Source organism: Amblyraja radiata, chromosome 13 (genome assembly GCF_010909765.2).
Source record: "Amblyraja radiata isolate CabotCenter1 chromosome 13, sAmbRad1.1.pri, whole genome shotgun sequence".
NCBI lineage: Eukaryota > Metazoa > Chordata > Chondrichthyes > Rajiformes > Rajidae > Amblyraja > Amblyraja radiata.
In genome coordinates, this window is record NC_045968.1 from 35546913 (window position 1) to 35567248 (window position 20336).

General features: G+C 45.3%; 1 protein-coding gene across 3 annotated transcripts in view; it reads left to right on the forward strand.

Annotated features, from left to right (window-relative positions):
- Window positions 1–19876, forward strand: part of fgf12 (fibroblast growth factor 12) — a 132828-nt gene extending 112952 nt beyond the window's left edge. For all 3 annotated transcript variants that reach the window (XM_033031757.1, XM_033031756.1, XM_033031755.1), the window contains exons 5-6: window positions 12976–13174; window positions 18674–19876. In XM_033031757.1, the coding sequence (XP_032887648.1) occupies window positions 12976–13174; window positions 18674–18795 (321 nt within the window). In that variant the 3' untranslated portion in view covers window positions 18796–19876. The remainder of the gene's footprint in view (window positions 1–12975; window positions 13175–18673) is intronic.
- The last annotated feature ends 460 nt before the right edge of the window (window positions 19877–20336 follow it).

Below are 20336 nucleotides of genomic sequence, written 5' to 3' on the forward strand. Positions count from 1 at the left end.
GCTGGAGAAACTCAGCAGGTGAGGCAGCATCTATGGAGTGAAAGAAATAGGCAACGTTTCGGGTCTGAAGAAGGGTTTCCCCCCCGAAACATTGCCTATTTCTTTCGCTCCATAGATGCTGCCTCACCCACTGAGTTTCTCCAGCACCGGTGATTTAGTTTAGCTTAGTTTAGAAATACAGCATGGAAACAGGCCATTCGATTTCGACCCAACAAGTCCACGCCGACCATCGATCAGCCGTTCACACTAGTTCTATGTTATCCCATTTTCTCATCTACACTGAGAAGCCCACCTGATGGTGGAGGCAGATAAGAGAGTGGCATTTAAAAGGCTTTCAGATAGGCGCATGGATATGCAGGGAATGGAGGGATGTGGATCACTTGAGGCAAAGAGGATTAGTACAGTACTCTGAACCTATGAAGATTGCAAGCTGGGGCTGCGGAAATGCTACACTACCAGAGATGCTGCCTTTCAGATGACACCTTGAAGCCAAGCTCGTAGTAGGGTGTAAAATATGTGAAGTTATTAATTTGGAAAATCTTGATGGTCTCCTAATATGATGGAGCAGGAATTTCTTTAACCATGGGGAGGTGAATCTGTGGAATTCATTGCCACAGATAGCAGTGGTGGCCATGTCATTGGGTGTTTTTAACGCAGAGATTGGCAAGTTCCTGACTAGTTATGGGCAGAAGGCAGGAGACTGGGGTTGAGAGGGAAAAACAGATCAGCCACGATTGAATGGTGGAGTATACCGGATGGGCTGAATGGCCACATTCTGCTCCTATGACCTTATGATCTTTCACAGCATCACAACATCGAAGTAGCTGGAACGTGGCCATTATCGCATTGCTGTTTGTCGAACCTGGTTGTGTGCAAACTCTTGCGTATTTAATTTGTTCCTGGCGCTTTTGTGGAATGAACAGAACATCAGCGAGGGTGTTAATTATTCCTCTGAGTCATCCTTTTAAAAGTAAAACTGCCTCCCCCTCTGCCATTTGCCCTTCAACGGTTGTAGTGGTTGGGAATTTGCATAAAAGACTTGTTTGTTGCATGAGAATTGGCCATTGTTCCGCACCTATCCAAAGTGCACCCGTTAAGAATACAGATGAAAGGTCAGGAGAGATCCATGGAAATAAGACACAATGCGCTGGAGGAACACAACGGCTCAGAAAGCATCTCTAGAGAAAAGGAATAGGTGATGATTCCGGTCTTCAGATGTTTGATGCGCATTTTCAGGGATTTCGCAATGCCTTATCCCAGTCACCTCCAGTGCAAATGTGTGTTGAAACAAGGAACTGCAGATGCTGGTTTTGAAAAAAAGACACAAAGTGCTGGAGTAACTCAGCAGGTCTGGGGAGCATGGATAGGGAAGTCTGCTGAAGAATCATCTTCTTCTTTCGTGTGGCGTGCACAGCCTAAAGTTGTTGGACAACTTGTTCTATTTGATCTTCCGTTTGTGCACGTCGAGTTGATTGCATTAGTCGAAACAGGGCGGACCACGTGAAGGTTGCAATCTTCCACCCCCTGAAGAGTCTGATCGGGAACCATTGGCAAAATTGAAACTATTGGCAGAATCTGAGGAATTGAAGAGTTTTCTTTGTAATCCCCATCTTCTACAATTACTATTGACAATAGACAGAGCAGAAGATAAAGAAAACATCATTAAATCAGCGATGCTTAAGAACCCATTTTTATGGAATTTGCTGATCTACAAACAGTTGAACCAACAGAAAAAGATGACATTACTGATTCCCAGTAGAAATGTTAATCTCAGCAAATAGCTATGTATTTCATTAAGTAATTAACTTACCCCAGCTTTAACTTCATTTAGTTTAGTTTAGACATACAGTGCAGAAGCAGGCCCTTCAGCCCACCAAGTCTGTGCCGACCAGCAATCCCTGTACACTAACACTAGCCTACACACATTATAGACAACATATATTTATACCAAGCCAATTAACCAACAAACCTGTACGTCTTTGGAATGTGGGAGGAAACCGGAGCACTCGGAGAAAACCCACGCAGGTCACGGGGAATGTACAATCCTCGTGTGATTGCAAAGTGAAAAACTTGACCATCCAGTAGCTATTGAATGTGATGCCAAAGACTGGACAATTTTCCAAAGTTTTATTGAAATTTGTAATTCAATTTTAAAGTAACTGAAGAGTAAAATATTTAAGCTGGCAGCAAATAAATGCAATGCATACTTTATTTTAAAAGATGTGCAGGGACGTTTTGGGTCAGGTCTGAAGAACGGTCCCAAGCCTTTATGTCACCTGTCCATGTTCTCCAGAGATGTTGCCTGACCAGCTGAGTTACTCCAGCACTTTGTGCCCAAATATGCGATGGTTGGTAAAGAATCGAATCAATTGTGTTTAATTGTCATATGTACCAGGAATGTAGCATTGAAATTCCATTGGTTGCAGGGGGGTGGGGGTGGAGGTTGAGGACATAGGTGTCAGGCCAAGGATGAATCATTTGATTGAAAGAAAGCAGCATGGAAACATGCCGTTCAACCCACCGAGTGCATGCCAATCATCGATCGCCCTAGTTGCATAAACACTAGTTGTACGTTATCCCACTTTCTTGTCAGCTCGCTACACATGTGGGGCAATTTACAGAGGGCCAATTAACCTACAAACCCACACAGGCACATCTTTGTTGGAGGAAACCCACGTGGTCACAGGGGGAGAATGTGCAAACTCCACACACAGACAGCACCCGAGGTCAGGATCGAACCTGGGAGGCAGCACTGCCAGTCTAGCCCAAGGACGCAGCGATTCACTACACCCCCTGATCGATGAGCTGCCAGCACAGCGAGCCTCCTAAATTTATCTTCCTGTGCTCCAACGCAGCTAATGACAGCTGACTTATTTCTGATCTACTCGGTGAAAAGCGGCAAGACACAGCGCTATCGGTGCAACAATTTCCAGTCACGTGTTCGCATGGTCATCCATCTGAAGCGGGGGGGGAAAAGACTTGACACTGATCTTTCGTTCCTTTCACAGATTCAGACACAGTTTCTTCCCAGGTGTTATCAGGCATCTGAACCATCCTACCACCAACTAGAGGACGGTCCTGCCCTCCCATCTACCCCATTGGAGACCCTCTGACTATCTTTAGAAACATAGAAACATAGAAATTAGGTGCAGGAGTAGGCCATTCGGCTCTTCGAGCCTGCACCACCATTCAATATGATCATGGCTGATCATCCAACTCAGTATCCCGTACCTGCCTTCTCTCCATACCCTCTGATCCCCTTAGCCACAAGGGCCACATCTAACTCCCTCTTAAATATAGCCAATGAACTGGCCTCGACTACCCTCTGTGGCAGAGAGTTCCAGAGATTCACCACTCTCTGTGTGAAAAAAGTTCTTCTCATCTCGGTTTTAAAGGATTTCCCCCTTGTCCTGGACTTACCCAACATCGGGAGCAATCTTCCTGCATCTAGCCTGTCCAACCCCTTAAGAATTTTATAAGTTTCTATAAGATCCCCTCTCAATCTCCTAAATTCTAGAGAGTATAAACCAAGTCTATCCAGTCTTTCTTCATAAGACAGTCCTGACATCCCAGGAATCAGTCTGGTGAACCTTCTCTGCACTCCCTCTAGGGCAATAATGTCATTCCTCAGATTTGGAGACCAAAACTGTACGCAATACTCCAGGTGTGGTCTCACCAAGACCCTGTACAACTGCAGTAAAACCTCCCTGCTCCTATACTGAAATCCTTTTGCTATGAAAGCTAACATACCATTCGCTTTCTTCACTGCCTGCTGCACCTGCATGCCTACTTTCAATGACTGGTGTACCATGACACCCAGGTCTCGCTGCATCTCCCTTTTCCTAGTCGGCCACCATTTAGATAATAGTCTGCTTTCCTGTTTTTGCCACCAAAATGGATAACCTCACATTTATCCACATTATACTGCATCTGCCAAACATTTGCCCACTCACCCAGCCTATCCAAGTCACCTTGCAGTCTCCTAGCATCCTCCTCACAGCTAACACTGCCCCCCAGCTTAGTGTCATCCGCAAACTTGGAGATATTGCCTTCAATTCCCTCATCCAGATCATTAATATATATTGTAAATAGCTGGGGTCCCAGCACTGAGCCTTGCGGTACCCCACTAGTCACTGCCTGCCATTGTGAAAAGGACCCGTTTACTCCTACTCTTTGCTTCCTGTTTGCCAGCCAGTTCTCTATCCACATCAATACTGAACCCCCAATGCCGTGTGCTTTAAGTTTGTATACTAATCTCTTATGTGGGACCTTGTCAAAAGCCTTCTGGAAGTCCAGATACACCACATCCACTGGTTCTCCCCTATCCACGCTACTAGTTACATCCTCGAAAAATTCTATAAGATTCGTCAGACATGATTTACCTTTTGTAAATCCATGCTGACTTTGTCCAATGATTTCACCACTTTCCAAATGTGCTGCTATCCCATCTTTAATAACTGACTCTAGCAGTTTCCCCACTACAGATGTTAGACTAACTGGTCTGTAATTCCCCGTTTTCTCTCTCCCTCCCTTCTTAAAAAGTGGGGTTACGTTTGCTACCCGCCAATCCTCAGGAACTACTCCAGAATCTAAAGAGTTTTGAAAGATTATTACTAATGCATCCACTATTTCTGGAGCTACTTCCTTAAGTACTCTGGGATGCAACCTATCTGGCCCTGGGGATTTATCGGCCTTTAATCCATTCAATTTACCCAACACCACTTCCCGGCTAACCTGGATTTCACTCAATTCCTCCAACTCCTTTGACCCGCTGTCCCCTGCTATTTCCGGCAGATTATTTATGTCTTCCTTAGTGAAGACGGAACCAAAGTAGTTATTCAATTGGTCCGCCATATCCTTGTTCCCCATGATCAACTCACCTGTTTCTGACTGCAAGGGACCTACATTTGTTTTAACTAATCTCTTTCTTTTCACATATCTATAAAAACTTTTGCGGTCAGTTTTTATGTTCCCTGCCAGTTTTCTTTCATAATCTATTTTTCCTTTCCTAATTAAGCCCTTTGTCCTCCTCTGCTGGTCTCTGAATTTCTCCCAGTCCTCCGGTATGCTGCTTTTTCTGGCTAATTTGTACGCATCATCCTTCGCTTTGATACTATCCCTGATTTCCCTTGTTATCCACGGATGCACTACCTTCCCTGATTTATTCTTTTGCCAAACTGGGATGAACAATTTTTGTAGTTCATCCATGCAGTCTTTAAATGTCTTCCATTGCATATCCACCGTCAACCCTTTTAGAATTAATTGCCAGTCAATCTTGGCCAATTCACGTCTCATACCCTCAAAGTTACCTTTCTTTAAGTTCAGAACCATTGTTTCTGAATTAACAATGTCACTCTCCATCCTAATGAAGAACTCAACCATATTATGGTCACTCTTGCCCAAGGGGGCACATACAACAAGACTGCTAACTAACCCTTCCTCATTACTCAATACCCAGTCTAAAATAGCCTGCTCTCTCGTTGGTTCCTCTACATGTTGATTTAGATAACTATCCCGCATACATTCCAAGAAATCCTCTTCCTCAGCACCCCTGCCAATTTGATTCACCCAATCTATATGTAGATTGAAGTCACCCATTATAACGGTTTTGCCTTTGTCGCACGCATTTCTAATTTCCTGTTTGATACCATCTCCAACTTCACTACTACTGTTAGGTGGCCTGTACACAACACCCACCAGCGTTTTCTGCCCCTTAGTGTTTCGCAGCTCTACCCATACCGATTCCACATCCTCCAAACTAATGTCCTTCCTTTCTATTGCGTTAATCTCCTCTCTAATCAGCAACGCTACCCCACCTCCTTTTCCTTTCTCTCTATCCCTCCTGAATATTGAATATCCCTGGATGTTCAGCTCCCAGCCTTGGTCACCCTGGAGCCATGTCTCCGTGATCCCAACTATATCATAGTAATTAATAGGACTTTACTGGAGTTTATCTTGCACTAACTCCCTTTATCCTGTATCTGTACGCTGTGGACAGCTTGATTGTCATCTTGTATAGTCTTTCGGCTGACTGGATAGCAAGCAACATTGTGGACATTGAACTCTGTCTCTGGAACTGATGCACTACAATGCTGAGAACTATATTCTGCACTCTGTATCTTCCCCTTTAATCTGTCTGTTTATGACTAGTAAAGGTGCCAGGGGTTATGGAATGAAGGCAGGAGAATGGGGTTGAGAGAGAAAGATAGATCAGTGTTTAAGAAGGAACTGCAGATGCTGGAAAATCGAAGGTACACAAAAATGCTGGAGAAACTCAGCGGATGCAGCAGCATCTATGGAGATAAGGAAATAGGCAACGTTTCGGGCCGAATCCCATCAGTCATGATTGAATGGCAGAGCAGACAATGGGCTAATTCTGCTCCTATAATTTATGAATTTAGGAACTTCTTCTACCGGAGTTTGGCTTGATGTATTTATGTATAGTGTTATCTGATCTGTTTGGATAGCATGCATAACAAAGCTTTTCACTGTACCTCGGTACATGTGACAATAATAAACGTATACCTAAACCATTTAGATGGGTACAGAACTGGGGACTCCCTACTTCTTGTGAGCTCAGTCTATCCTTCGGTACACTGTTACCCGTTCTGCTGTCGTAAGCAATCTATATTTTTATTTCGGAAGGCAACCAAGCTGATGTATGTATCCGATACACCTAGCCAGACTCAGCAGCCAGCCTTCATGTCAGTGACCCACTTTCAGTCTCAAGAGAAGCTGAAAATACTTGGTTTGAAAGCCTAAGGTGTTCCTCCGAAGACCTGGAACAACACACAGGAAACAGCGTGTGTAGGAAGGAACTGCAGATGCTGGTTGACATCGAAAATAGACACAAAATGCTGGAGTAACTCAGCGGGTCAGGCAGCATCTCTGGAGAAAAAGAATAGGTGACGTTTCGAGTCAAGACCCTTCTTCGAACAATCTGTCACCTATTTCCTTTCTCCAGAGATGCTGCCTGACCCGCTGAGTGGCTCCAGCATTTTGTGTCTATCTACACAGGTAACATCTCTGGACATACATGTTCAGCTGATTTCAGGCAACTGAACTGTCCTCCCACCAGCTGGACAGCAGTCCTAACCTCTCATCTAACTATGGATGGCTTGATTGCAATCATGTATAGTCTTAACACTGACTGTATAGAATGCAACAAAAAAATGTTTCACTATCCCTCGGTACACGTGACAATAAAATCAATGAAACAACCACATTGGAGACCTTTGAATTATCTTTAATTATCAATAATAAACTAAACTAAACTCAGGAACATCAAGAGTTGCAACCTGCACTCTCATCCCTAACATGAACACATGCCTGACTGCGGAACTAAAGATGTATTTTGTAAGGATGGTTTATTGACACCCCGATATAATCTTAAACTCGTCAAATTTTACAGTCGAAAGCGATTACAGAGTATTTCCTGCATGTAAGAGCTGTGAAGTTATGCAATGTATCTGCCTTGGAGGATGTAGATCAAAAATCAGGTAGAATCAAATGACCTTCATGGAGTCATGGAGCTGTAGATTTTACACTTCATAGACATAGCATGGAAACAGTCCACCGAGCCTGTGCCGACCAGCAAACACCCAGCACACTAGCAATACCTTACAAACTAGGGACAATTTCAATTATTTTTTTAACCAAAGCCAATTAACCTACAAACCTGTACATCTTTTGAGCTCCTGGAGAAAACCCACATGGTCACAGGGAGAACATACAAACTCCACACAGACAGTACCTGTAGTCAGGATCGAACCTGATATCTGGCACTGTAAGGCAGAACTCTACCTTACGGCCACTGTGCCGCCCAACACTGTTCCAGGTGTACAGCACAGAAACAGGCCCTTCAGCCCATTTTTTCCATGCTGGCCAAGTTGGTAAATTGGGCCGGTCCCGTTTGGCCCATAGCCCTCTAAATCATTCCTGTCCATAAATCTGTCTGATTGTTTTTAGTTTACTTTAGTTTTGAGGTACAGAGCGGAAACAGGCCCTTCGGCCTGCCGAATCCATGCCGACCTGCTATACCCATACTATACACTAGGGACAATATACAATGTTTACCGAATCATATTAACCTATTAACCTATACATCTTTGGAATGTGGGAGGAAACCGGAGCACTTGGAGATAAAACCCATGCTGTCACAGGGAGAACGTACAAACTCCGTACAGACAGCACTCGTAGTCAGGATAGAACTGCAGCAACTCTACCGCTGCACCACCGTGCCATCTCGTCCCGAATGTCTTATGAAAATTAAAATTGTATTCACATCCATAGCCTCCTCTGGCAGCTCTTTCCAGATATGGACTACCGTCTGAGTGAAAAACTTGCCCCAGAGGTCCCTCTCAAAGCTCACCCCTCTCACCTTAATCCTGTGCCCACTAGTTTTAGAATCCTTGCAGCAAGTGCAGAAGCCATTATTACGCACAGGAAGATCCCACTTGATAATGGCCGGACGATGTGTATCTAATGATGTTGATTGAGAATAATCATCGGCAGCGCAGTGGTGCAGCTGGTAGAGTTGCTGCCTCACAGCACCGGTGACCCGGGTTCAAACCTGACCTCAGGTGCTGCCAGTGTGTGGAGTTTGCACGTTCTCCGGGTGGGTTTCCTCCGGTTTCCTACCACCTCCCAAAGACGTGCGGATTTGTAGGTTAATTGGACCTCTTCAAATTGTCTCGAGTGTGTAGGGAGTTTATGAGAAAGTGGGATAACATGGAACTAGTTATAGAGTCAAACAGCACGGAAACAGGCCCTTTGGCCCATCGTGCACATGCTGACCAACCTGCCCCAACTACACCTCCAACCTGCCCGTGTTTCACCCATATCCTTTTAAATGTTTCCTATCCATGTACCTGTCCAAATGTCCTTTAGGAGCTTCAGCCTCACAATGTCAGAGACCCCTGTTCACTCAGGGTCTGTCCAAAATGTTAAGTTGGTTGGCATGGACCCGGTGGGCTGAAGGGCCTGTTTCCATCCTGTATCTGCAGACTAATGAACTAAACATCATAGTAAATTCAGCACCTTTCCTCTCTCCATCTACTTTGCCTTTGTTACAAGCCTTTCAGAGCAGCTATAACTTCTGCAACCTCACTGCCTGTCCTCTGAGCCACTCCAACAGTCTCTCTTGCCTCACAAGTTTATATTCAAGCTGATAGCACATTATGGAACGCGGCAGCTGTTTGGGGAGAGTCTGTCAAGTTGCAGGAACATCAAGGGACCATCCAGATGCTCCAAGCGGCCTCCTTTGTCTGAATGCCAGCTGGTCGCTGAATGACTTTCATTCTATTCAATTCTGTTGGCTAATGTAGGTCTCATAGAATCTTTGGGAAACCAGTGCGCAGGGGAGTGGTCAGATCAGATCAGATCAGAGGATGTCCTGGTTGGTTTGCTCCTGGGCCTGGGCAAGCTGGCCATTCATGGGTTACGGCACCAGGCAGACGAGGGCTTTGCCTGAGCCGACTGCCTGTCACTCTTCCGGGCTTAGAGGTGCTCCCTTACAGTGCCAGAGATCCGGGTTCGATCCTGACTACAGGTGCTGTTTGTATGGAGTTTGTATGTTCTTCCTGTGACTGCATTGGTTTTCTCCGGGTGCTCTGGTTTCCTCCCACACGCCAATCACTTCTGTAAATTGTCCCTAGTGTGTAGGATAGTACGAATGTACGGGGTGATCGCTGGTCGGCGTGGAATCATTGGGCCGAAGTGGTTGTTTCCGCGCTGTATCTCGAAACTAAACTCAACTGCGAAGCACACGGGCACCATGGAGGGGTTCCGGGACCATTGGGCACTGCGGGGGATTGGCTGTATCCTGGATCAGGATTGTAATATAGTAATCTGATGTTTACTAGTAAGTTACACTTTGCAATTTTATATTATGCTGGTGGGTGTCTTGTTATAGTTGGTTGTGTAAATACTATTGTAAATAACTGAATCAATTTAATTTTGTAAAAAAAAAAGAAAAAGGGGTGGCTGCAATGACGCCACAACAGAGGCTTTGCACAGATTCTGCGGCAACCCATCTATGTAGAACTCTGAGAGAGTCATGTCCTGGGGTGTAGGTACAGGTTTAGGTTCATAAATTTTGTTTAATATGGTTTATTTTCACATGTAACACAGTGAAAAGCTTTTTGTTGCCTGCTAACGGGTCAGCGAAAAGACTATACATGATTACAATCAAGCTGTCCACAGTGTACAGATACAGGATAAACGGAATAACATTTAGTGCAGGATAAAGTCCAGTAAAGTCCAATCAAAGGTAGTTCAAATGTCTACAATGAAGTATATGGGAGGTCAGGACCACTCTCTAGTTGGTGAGAGGATGGTTCAGTTGCCTGATAACAGCTGGGAAGAAACTGTCCCTGATTCTGGAGGTGTGCGTTTCCAATTTTCTGACCTCTTGCCTAATGGGAGAGGGGTGAAGAAGTGTCCGGGGTGAGACTGGTCCTTGATTATGTTGTTGGCCTTGCCGAGGCAGCGTGAAGTGTAGATGGTGTCAATGGATGGGAAGTTATTGTCACGTGTACGGAAGTACAGTGAAAAGCTTTGTTTTGCAAGCTATTCAATCAGATTAGACAATACTATACATCTTAAACTCAAGTACAATAGGTAGAGCAAAGGGGAAGATACGGAGTGCAGAATACAGTTCTCAGCATTGTAGTGCATCGGTTCCATAGACAACGGGTGGCACAGAGCCAGTCCCGGGTTTGATCCTGACCTCAGGAGCTGTCTGTGTGGAGTGTGCACATTCTCCCTGTGACCATGTGGGTTCCCTCCAGGTGCTTCCGTTTCCTCCCACATCCCAAAGACGTGCGGGTTTGTAGATTAATTAGCTGTTGTAAATTGCCCCTAGCTTGGAGGGAGTGGATGAGAAAGTGGGATAACATAGATGGTCGGCATGGACCCAGTGGGCCAAAGGGCTCTTTCAATGCTCTAAACTCAAACTCTAATCATCCTGAGACATTGGATATTTTTAAAGCGGACATTGACAGGTACTTGATTAGTAAAGGCATCAAAAATAATGGGAAGAAGGCAGGAGAATGGGGTGAACAGGGAAATAAATATACATATTTATTATGGAGATGATTTATTAAGGAGATGATTTATTAAGGAGATGATTGTCGACTTCAGGAGGTCGCAGCCCAAACACACACCCCTCAACATCAGTGGCACCACGGTGGAGAGAGTGGAGAGCATAAAGTTCCTCGGAGTGCAAATAACAGATAGTCTCACCTGGTCCAGGAACATCACTGGGATTGTCAAACGGGCCCATCAGCGACTGCACTACCTGAGGAAACTCAAACAGGTCTCACTTCCCACCAACATCCTCAGGAATTTTTACAGGGGCACGGTGGAGTCTGTACTCACGTACTGCATGAACACGTGGTACTCCAACTGCAACTGCTCAGACAGGAAGGCTCTGCAGAGGGTAGTGAGGGGAGCAGAGAGGATGATTGGTGTCTCGCTACCCTCGGTACAAGAACTGTTCCAGAGCTGCTGCCTGAAAAAAGCACTGAGCATAGCAAAGGACAGATTGCACCCACTCCACACACATCTAGATCTCCTGCCATCAGGAAAGAGATACCGCAGCATCAAAGCCCAGACAACCAGACTGCTAAACAGCTTCCATCCACAGGCTGTGAGGCTGCTAAACAGTCATTCCACCTGATTCTGCTGCTTTTGCACTGACAATTTAATAACTGGCACTGAGTAATAACTCTGGCACTGGCTCTGGCCACTTAAATCAGCTGCCCTGGACATTTTATGACTTTTTTAAAATTGTATTTTAATGTTGCTTTTTTACCTGCACTTTTTTTAAAAACTATTCGTACTGTTTTTATCAGGAACTGGATTGTTTTTATTTATTTGTGAAATGTTTTAAGTTTTTATGTGCGATGCTCCGGTATTCCCTGAGAAACGTCTTCTCATTTTGCACTGTACAATTTGTTGCTTTGCATGATGACAATAAAAGGATGATGATGATGATATTCACACACAAACACATCAAAACACAAACAATAATAATGCAAAAAGGCAAAACCAATGCCCCCAAGTCTATGTGGTTCAGAGCTTATTTGGAGGTTGTAGTGTTTTGGAGGTTGTAAGAAAAATCAGCCGCACCAGGTGGCGCCCGCAATGGCCGCCTTGCCAACAGTCTGTCTCGTCCTTTCCTTCATGGTTGTTTTATAGCATGTGTTAAATATATGTTTTAGTGTTCTTCAGCTTGTTTTATGTGGGGGGTGAGGGGAGGGGTTTGGGGGATTTAAAAAAAAAATCTCTTACCTCGACAGAGATGCAATTTTTGTTTCTGTATTGTATCTCCATCGTGGAGCTGGCGGCCTCTTGCTGGAGATCGACTTTGGGAGCTCCAACTGCGCGGGAGCCTATGGACTTAACATCGTGGAGCTCGCGGTCCCCAGTTAGAGATAGATTTGGGAGTTCCAAGCCTCAGAAACTTCGACCGCCCCGATCGCTGGAACTTCCATCGCCCCGACGCGGGGGCTTCGATCACCGGCTGCGGGAGCTTTGATCGTCCCGACACGGCGGCTTCGATCACCCCGACCGCGAGAGAAAAGCAGGGAAGAAGATTAGACATTATTGCCTTCCATCACAGTGAGGAATGTGGGGAATCTGCAGTGGTGGATATTTTTATTAACTTTTATGTAGTCGTGTGTCTTGTTGCTTTTTTTAGTATGGCAGTATGGTAATTCGAATATCACTGTACCTTAATTGGTACACGTGACAGTAAAAGACCTTTGAAACCTTTAATAGCCTGATGGCTGTCGGGAAGAAGCTGTTCCTGAACATGGATGTTACAGTTTTCAGGCTCCTATTTATGTAAAATTTAAGTCTCGAACTGCTAATTTAATAATTCAAGCAGATTGCGCATAAATGGATTAATGTCAGTGCAAAGTGGTCTGTTACTTTGCGACCTGTCACTGTGTTCTGTGTTTGTTGCAACAGGATCTGTTCACAGCAGAGTGCAAGTTTAAAGAGTCCGTCTTTGAGAACTATTACGTGATCTACTCCTCGACATTGTACCGGCAGCAGGAGTCTGGACGAGCCTGGTTCCTGGGGCTCAACAAAGACGGCCAGATCATGAAGGGCAACCACGTCAAGAAAACCAAGCCATCTTCCCATTTTCTACCCAAGCCAATCGAAGGTAGACAATGTCTTTGTCATCTCAAAAAATCGTGCAGGTGCTAGAATTCCGAGATAAAGTAAAGGGCTGCACAGAGGCACAATGGAAGAGTTACTGCCTTACAGCGCTAGAGAATATCCCAAAGATTTTATAGGTTATTTGGTCTCTGTAAAATTGTTCCACGTGTTCAGGGAGTGGATAAGAAAGTGAGATAACATAGAACTGCACCATATCCATGTGCCCATCCAAAAGCCTCTTAAACACCACTGTCATATCTGCCTCCACCACCACGTAGCACGTTCCAGGCACCCACCACTTGCCCTGCACTTCTTTAAACTTTGCCCCTCTCACCTAGAGGCTCTGTCCTCCAGTATTTTTTTTTCCGCCTTTCTGGGAAAAGGTCCTGACTGTCTACCCAGATGTGCAGTGTAAATTGGCTTCATAGTCATTACAGATATTCTGGGCCGAAGGGCCTGTCTCTGTGCCTTCCAGTCCTAGATCCCGTGTTCTATTCAGATTCAGATTCAGATTCAGATTCAATTTTAATTGTCATTGTCAGTGTACAGTACAGAGACAACGAAATGCATTTAGCATCTCCCTGGAAGAGCGACATAGCAAATGATTTGAATAAATAATAATAAGTGTCCGGGGGTGGGGGGGGGTGATTGGCAGTCACCGAGGTACGTTGTTGAGTAGAGTGACAGCCGCCGGGAAGAAGCTGTTCCTGGACCTGCTGGTTCGGCAACGGAGAGACCTGTAGCGCCTCCCGGATGGTAGGAGGGTAAACAGTCCATGGTTGGGGTGAGAGCAGTCCTTGGCGATGCTGAGCGCCCTCCGCAGACAACGCTCGCTTTGGACAGACTCAATGGAGGGGAGCGAGGAACCGGTGATGCGTTGGGCAATTTTCACCACCCTCTGCAATGCCTTCCGGTCGGAGACAGAGCAGTTGCCATACCATACTGTGATGCAGTTGGTAAGGATGCTCTCGATGGTGCAGCGGTAGAAGTTCACCAGGATCTGAGGAGACAGATGGACCTTCTTCAGTCTCCTCAGGAAGAAGAATGGAGGTAAAAGACCACAGGCATTCTACCTGAGGAGGGATGTGCTGGCGTTGGAGAGGGTCCAGAGGAGGTTTACAAGAATGATCCCAAGGATGATTGGGTTAGCATATAAGGAGCATTACACAGCTTTGGGCCTGTACTTACTGGAGTTTAGATGAGGGGAAATTTCATTGAAACCTAAGATAGACAAAAAGTGTTGGAGTAACTCAGCAGGTCAGGCAGTGTCTCTGGAGAAAAAAGGATTGGTGACGTTTCGGGTCGGGCCCTTTCTTCGCACTATCATTGAAACCTACTAGATAATGAAAGGCCTAGATAGTGGATGTGGAAAGGGGGGTTTCACTAGTGGGAGAGCCTAGAACCAAAGGGCACAGCCTCAGAATAAAAGGACGTAGCTTTGGAATGAAGATGAGGAGAAATGTCTTTCACCAGAAGGTGGTGAATCCTTGCCACAGATAGCAGTGGAGGCCATTATTGGGTGTTATTAAGGCGGAGATTGATAGGTTCTTGATTAGTAAGGGCGTCAGTTGATGGGGTGTAGGTAGGAAATCAGATTGAGAGGGAAAAATTGATCATCACGATTGAAATACAGAGTGGACTCAATGGGCTGAATGGCCTAATTCTGCTCCTGTGTCTTTTGGTCTTATGGTGAGAACATCCAGGGTATTACTGAGGATTGGGGCAGAAGAACAGATTAATTCGATTGATAGCTGCCAAATTGCTTATTTAGTAGGAGCGGCTGATTTATGAATTTAATCCCCAGTATTGATGCAGCTGCCTTTCACACTCAAGCTAAACAGATTTTAAAGGTTATTATTTGAAAGAATCTCTTCTGAGAACTCTGGGTGAAATGCTTTCTGTGTAATGGGCTTATGGGACATTATTTACGTCCCTTCAACGAGACAAGTAGAGCCTCTGTGGCTGAATGGTTGGCATAGCTTGATGTCATTGCATATAGTAGTGAGTGACACATTTGTTCAGAGTATTAACAATTACACAACATATTCCCACAATATACATCTTCACCGTTTTATGCGGGTTGTGTGAATGTGGCCAAATTCTCGGTTCCATAGCTATCAGAGCATTGAACAGTACAGAACAGGAAGAGGCCCTTCGGCCCGCAATGCCTGTGCCCCCTATGATGCCAATTTATCTATATTGATTTCTCTCACTCCAAGTGGCCCTTGCATCCCCTCTCTCTCCGTCCCTCCCCCACCCTAGTCATTGTACTAGTTTCACTATCGTCCTGGTGAATTTCATTGCCTGTACAACTCATTAACACCCAGCCCACAGCCAACAATGGATAGGGTTCCTTGATGATCATTAATTTTTTGCACATCGTTCATTCATTTGCTCTATATTTCTCTATATCACCGTCAATATCTCTCGTTTCCCTTTTCCCCCAACTCTCAATCTTGAAGAAGGTTTCTCGACCCGAAACGTCACCTATACCTTTTCTCCAGAGATGCTGCCTGATCCGTTGAGTTACTCCAGCTTTTATGCCAATTTAAACTTCACATCTACCTGCATGTGGTCTATATCTGTCCATTCAGTTTCTATTCATGTGCCTGTCTAAATACCTCTTAAATGCTGCCATCATAATTGCTTCTATTTCATCTAGAACAGTGCTCCAGGCACCCATCACTCTCTGTATAAAGAAACTGCCTCGTAAATCTCCTTCGAACATTCCCCCTTTTGCCTTAGAGCTATGTTCTCCGGTATTGACATTTCCTCTCTCTCTATCTACCTTATCTATGCCTCTTATAATTTAACATACGTCTATCAGGTCACCCCATAGCCTCCCATGCTGCAGAGAAAACAATTCAAGTTTGCCCAACTTCCCCTTATCGCTAATCCTCTCGAATCCAGGCGGCATCCTGGTAAAGCTGCTCTGCACCCTCTCCAAAACCTCCACATCCTTCCTGTAAAGGGGTGACCAAAACTGCACACAGCACTGCAAATGCGGTCTAACCAGTGTTTTATGCAGCTGCAACGTGACTTCACGATTTTTATACTCAATGCCTGACTAAGTATGAAAAGGGAAATAATTTTCAGGGCTAAGGGGAAAGAAAGGGGGAGCGTTGCTAACTGGTTTACTCTGACATAGGGATAGTTTGGAGTTAATTGGCTGAATGTTCTCATTCCAGTTGTGATCATTCTGTGACCTCTGCTAAACAGCTTACAGAATCAATTCTCCTTCCATGGACTTGTGAGCAAATCTCCAAACTCCTATTACAGTAGTCAATAAATGCTGCACTGTGAGAGGTAGTTTCTTTGGATGAGATTTTTTAATGAAGGTACCATTCCATCAGTAGATATGTTTAGTTTAGAGACACAAAATGAAAACAGGCCCTTCGGCCCACTGAGCCAACGCCGATAATCGATCCCCTGTTCAAATTAGTTCTATCCTGCACCCTAGTGACAATTTACAGGAACCAATTAACCTACAAACCCGCACGTCTTTGGGATGTGGGAGGAAACCAGAGCACTTGGAGGAAAACCTATGCGGTCACAGGGAGAACGTACAAACTCCGTACAGACAGCAACCCAAGTCAGGGTCAAACCCAGACCTCTGGCGCTGTGAGGTAACGGCACTACCACTGCGCCACCGTGCCGACCACAAATATAAAAGATGCCCATTTCAAAGGTGGATTCATCCATTGTCAGTGGTGTATTGGTGTAATGTGTTTTGCTCACCCTGCTAGAGGAAAGATGTTGTCAAGCTGGAAAGAGTTCAGACAAGATTTATGAGCATGTAGCCAGGACTTGGAGGCCTGAGCTACAGGGAGAGGTTGAGCAGGCTAGTACGTTATTCCTTGTAGCGCAGGAGGATTAAGGGTGATCCTACAGAGGTGTATAAAATCATGAGGGGAATAGATAAGGTGAATGCACAGAGACTTTTACCCAGGGTTGGGGAATCAAGAACTAGGGGTCATAGGTTCAAGGTGGGAGGAGAAAGATTTAATATGAACCTGAGGGGCATGTTTTTCGCACAGAGGGTGCTGGGTATATAGAACAAGCTGCCAGTAGAGGTGGTTGAGGCAGGTACTATAACAGCAATTAAAGGATATTTGAACAGCTAACTGGAAAAAAAATGTTTAGAGGGATATGGGCCAAACATGGGCAGGTAGGACTAGTGTAGATGGGACATCTTGGTCGGCATGAGCAAGTTGGACCGAAGGGCTGTATGACTCTATTGCCCTGTGAAATGATTACCTTGCACGAATGGGCAAACAGATGAAAGCACTCTTTAAATATCCTCATGGTTCTCAAAAAGGGGGCTGCATAAATCCTTTATCATTGAGCAGCAAACAATATTGCAGAGCACTCTGGAGGAGGAGCTCAGTCAAGCAGAAGTTGGCGAGATTTTAGACAGTAAAAGGGAAGCAAAAGTTCGCAGAGATAAATAATTGAGGCCAAGCGTCAGCTTGTGGTTCTGGACAGGGAGATGACTAAACCAATGTGCTGGAAAGGAGGGCGCAGAATTCGAGAGGGAAGTTAGAGAACAAGTGTGGGGAATGGTTTAGTTTAGGTTCTAACAGTGGCACAGTGGAAGGGCCTGTGTCTCTCAGTCATGGATAGAATCATAGAGTCATACAGCACGGACAGAGGCCCTTCAGCCCAACTCGTCCATGCCGACCACGATATCCTATCCTTGCCAGTCCAACGTGCCCCGTGTTTGGCCCATATCCCTTCAAACATTCCTATGCGTGTACCTGTCCAACTGTCTTTTAAATGCTGCTATAGTACCTGCCTCAACCACCTTCTCTGGCAGCTCGTTCCATATACCCTTCACCCTCTGTATGAAAAGACTTCCTGTCAAATCAACCCCTCTCACCTCAACACTACATTTTCTGCTTCTTGATTCCCCAACCATGGGCAAAAGTCACCCAATTTATTCTCTCATGAATTAATCAATTTGTGGCACAGTGATAAAGCTGCAGTCTTACAGCGGCAGAGACCCTGGTTCAATCCTGACCACGGGTGCTGTATTTACGGAGTATGCACATTCTCCCTGTGGCCGCGTGGATTTTCTTTGGCTGCTCCGGTCTCCTCCTACATTCCAAAGATTTGCCGGCTTGTAGGTGAATTGGCATCTGTAAATTGTCCCCGAGAGTATGATTGATCACTGGTTGGCATGGACTCGGTGGGCTGAAGGGCCTGTTTCCACACTGTATGAAACTTTATTCTGAAGAAGGGTTCCAACCCGAAACGTCATCTATTCATGTTCTCCAGGGAGGCTGCCAGACCCGCTGAGTTACTCCAGCGCTTTGTGTCTCTTTTTTTGTAAACCAACATCTGCATTTCCTTGTTTCTAAAGAATTAAACCATTCCCCATAAAGAAAAAGTCTCAATACAGCCAGAGGCGGGAAGGGGGATTTTTGCTAGGCATTGTGTTTTTTGCGTTAATGAGAGATTGACCTGTTAACCCTTTCCCTTGTTGTCCCGTCCTCTCTTGCAGTTTGCATGTACAGGGAGCCGTCGATGCACGAAATCGGGGATAAAGCCGCGCGCTCGCGGAAAAGTTCGGGAACGCCGACCATGAACGGAGGAAAAGTCATGAATCAGGAAGAGTGTACATAGCAGGAGAGCGGGGACTGGGAATCTGAACTCGACCACAGGCACAATTTACAGCACCAAACACAGCAAAGTTGCATATTTAAACTCGAGACGGGAGGATTATTATGAACAAGTGAGTCCTCCACATTAACTGATGAAGCCATGATCTTCGCCTGAAGGAGAATAATTAAATCAGGATTTGATTTTCATTGTTTTCTCATGCAGAACTCCACACATTTGTGGTAAACTCAGCTACGAAACGTTAAATAAATTAGCAAATAAAAGAACTTAGCTTTTACCCGAAATTAGAAAAAGAAATGTCCCTCAGAAAGTAGAGGTCTTTCATTCGCTTCTCAACCGGTGAAAACCTTAGACCAGAAGATGGGATTCTGTTTGCCAGCCACCCCCCTCATTGTATTCTCACCTGAGGAACCGGTCCATCGTGGTGGATCCATCCAGCAGAAGCACACTCGGTAGTCCATGGTGTCAGCACACTTGGCCAACCAACTTCCATCCACAACCAGAACATACCAGACCATCTCACACAACGTAATGGACTCTCAGTCTCAGTCGAACTGAAACCAAAAAGGATTAAGATAGGGTCAAGTGAAGGATGTCCAATACATGCTTGCTTGAGGGGTGACCCTGCCTCTGCCTTGGTGGACAGTTGGCTGGTGGGAAGTAGATGGCATTTCCTTTGACTTCTCCCTCCATTAGGTCGGCACAATAGTAAAGCCGGTAAAAGCTGGTAAAAGCTGGTAAAGCCGCTGCCTCACAGCACCAGAGACGCGGGTTCGATCCTGACCTCGGGTGCTGTCTATCTGTGTGGATCTCCCTGTGACCCTGTTTTCTCCGGGTGCTCCGGTTTCTGTCCTGACTCCATCTGATCATCACATATTAACCCATCCATTGGACCTCAATTGGCTGCTAGATGTATGTTGCTGAACCCTTGGCCCAAAATGTTCTCATTTACCTACTTGTGAGCAGTTTGCTCTCTTATTTTAGAGATTGGTGACATCACCAAAGAATGGTCTCGGTGGAAGCATGATTTTTTGCCCACAAGTGTAGGTGTGAAAAAAAAAGGCACAAAGAAAAAAGATTTAAAGAAACAAGGAACTGCAGATGCTGGTTTACAAAAAAAGATGCAAAGTGCTAGAGTAACTCAGTAGTTCAGGCAACATCTCTGGGGAACTTGGATATATGTTGTTTCTGGATTGCTGAGTCTCTGAAGAAGGGTCCCGATCAAAAACATTGCCTATCCCTGTTCTCCAGAGATGCTGCCTGACCCGCTGAGTTACTCCAGCACTTTGTGTCTTTTTTTAATAACCAGCATCTGCAGTTCCTTGTTTCTACAGTGTAGCCATGATGTTGCTGAATGTATGGCCTTATCTGTAATTCTTGTAGGGTCCCCTCTCCTTCAATGCCAATGCAAGATGCTTTTCCCTCTTCAATCATCCAGGCATCTGCTGCAATTTGTGGGCAAGGTCTGGGGAAGAGCATGGTGCCAATGAAGCCTGTGGTACAGGACCCGGGGTTCAAGTTAGTGTAGTTGATAAGGTTCAATG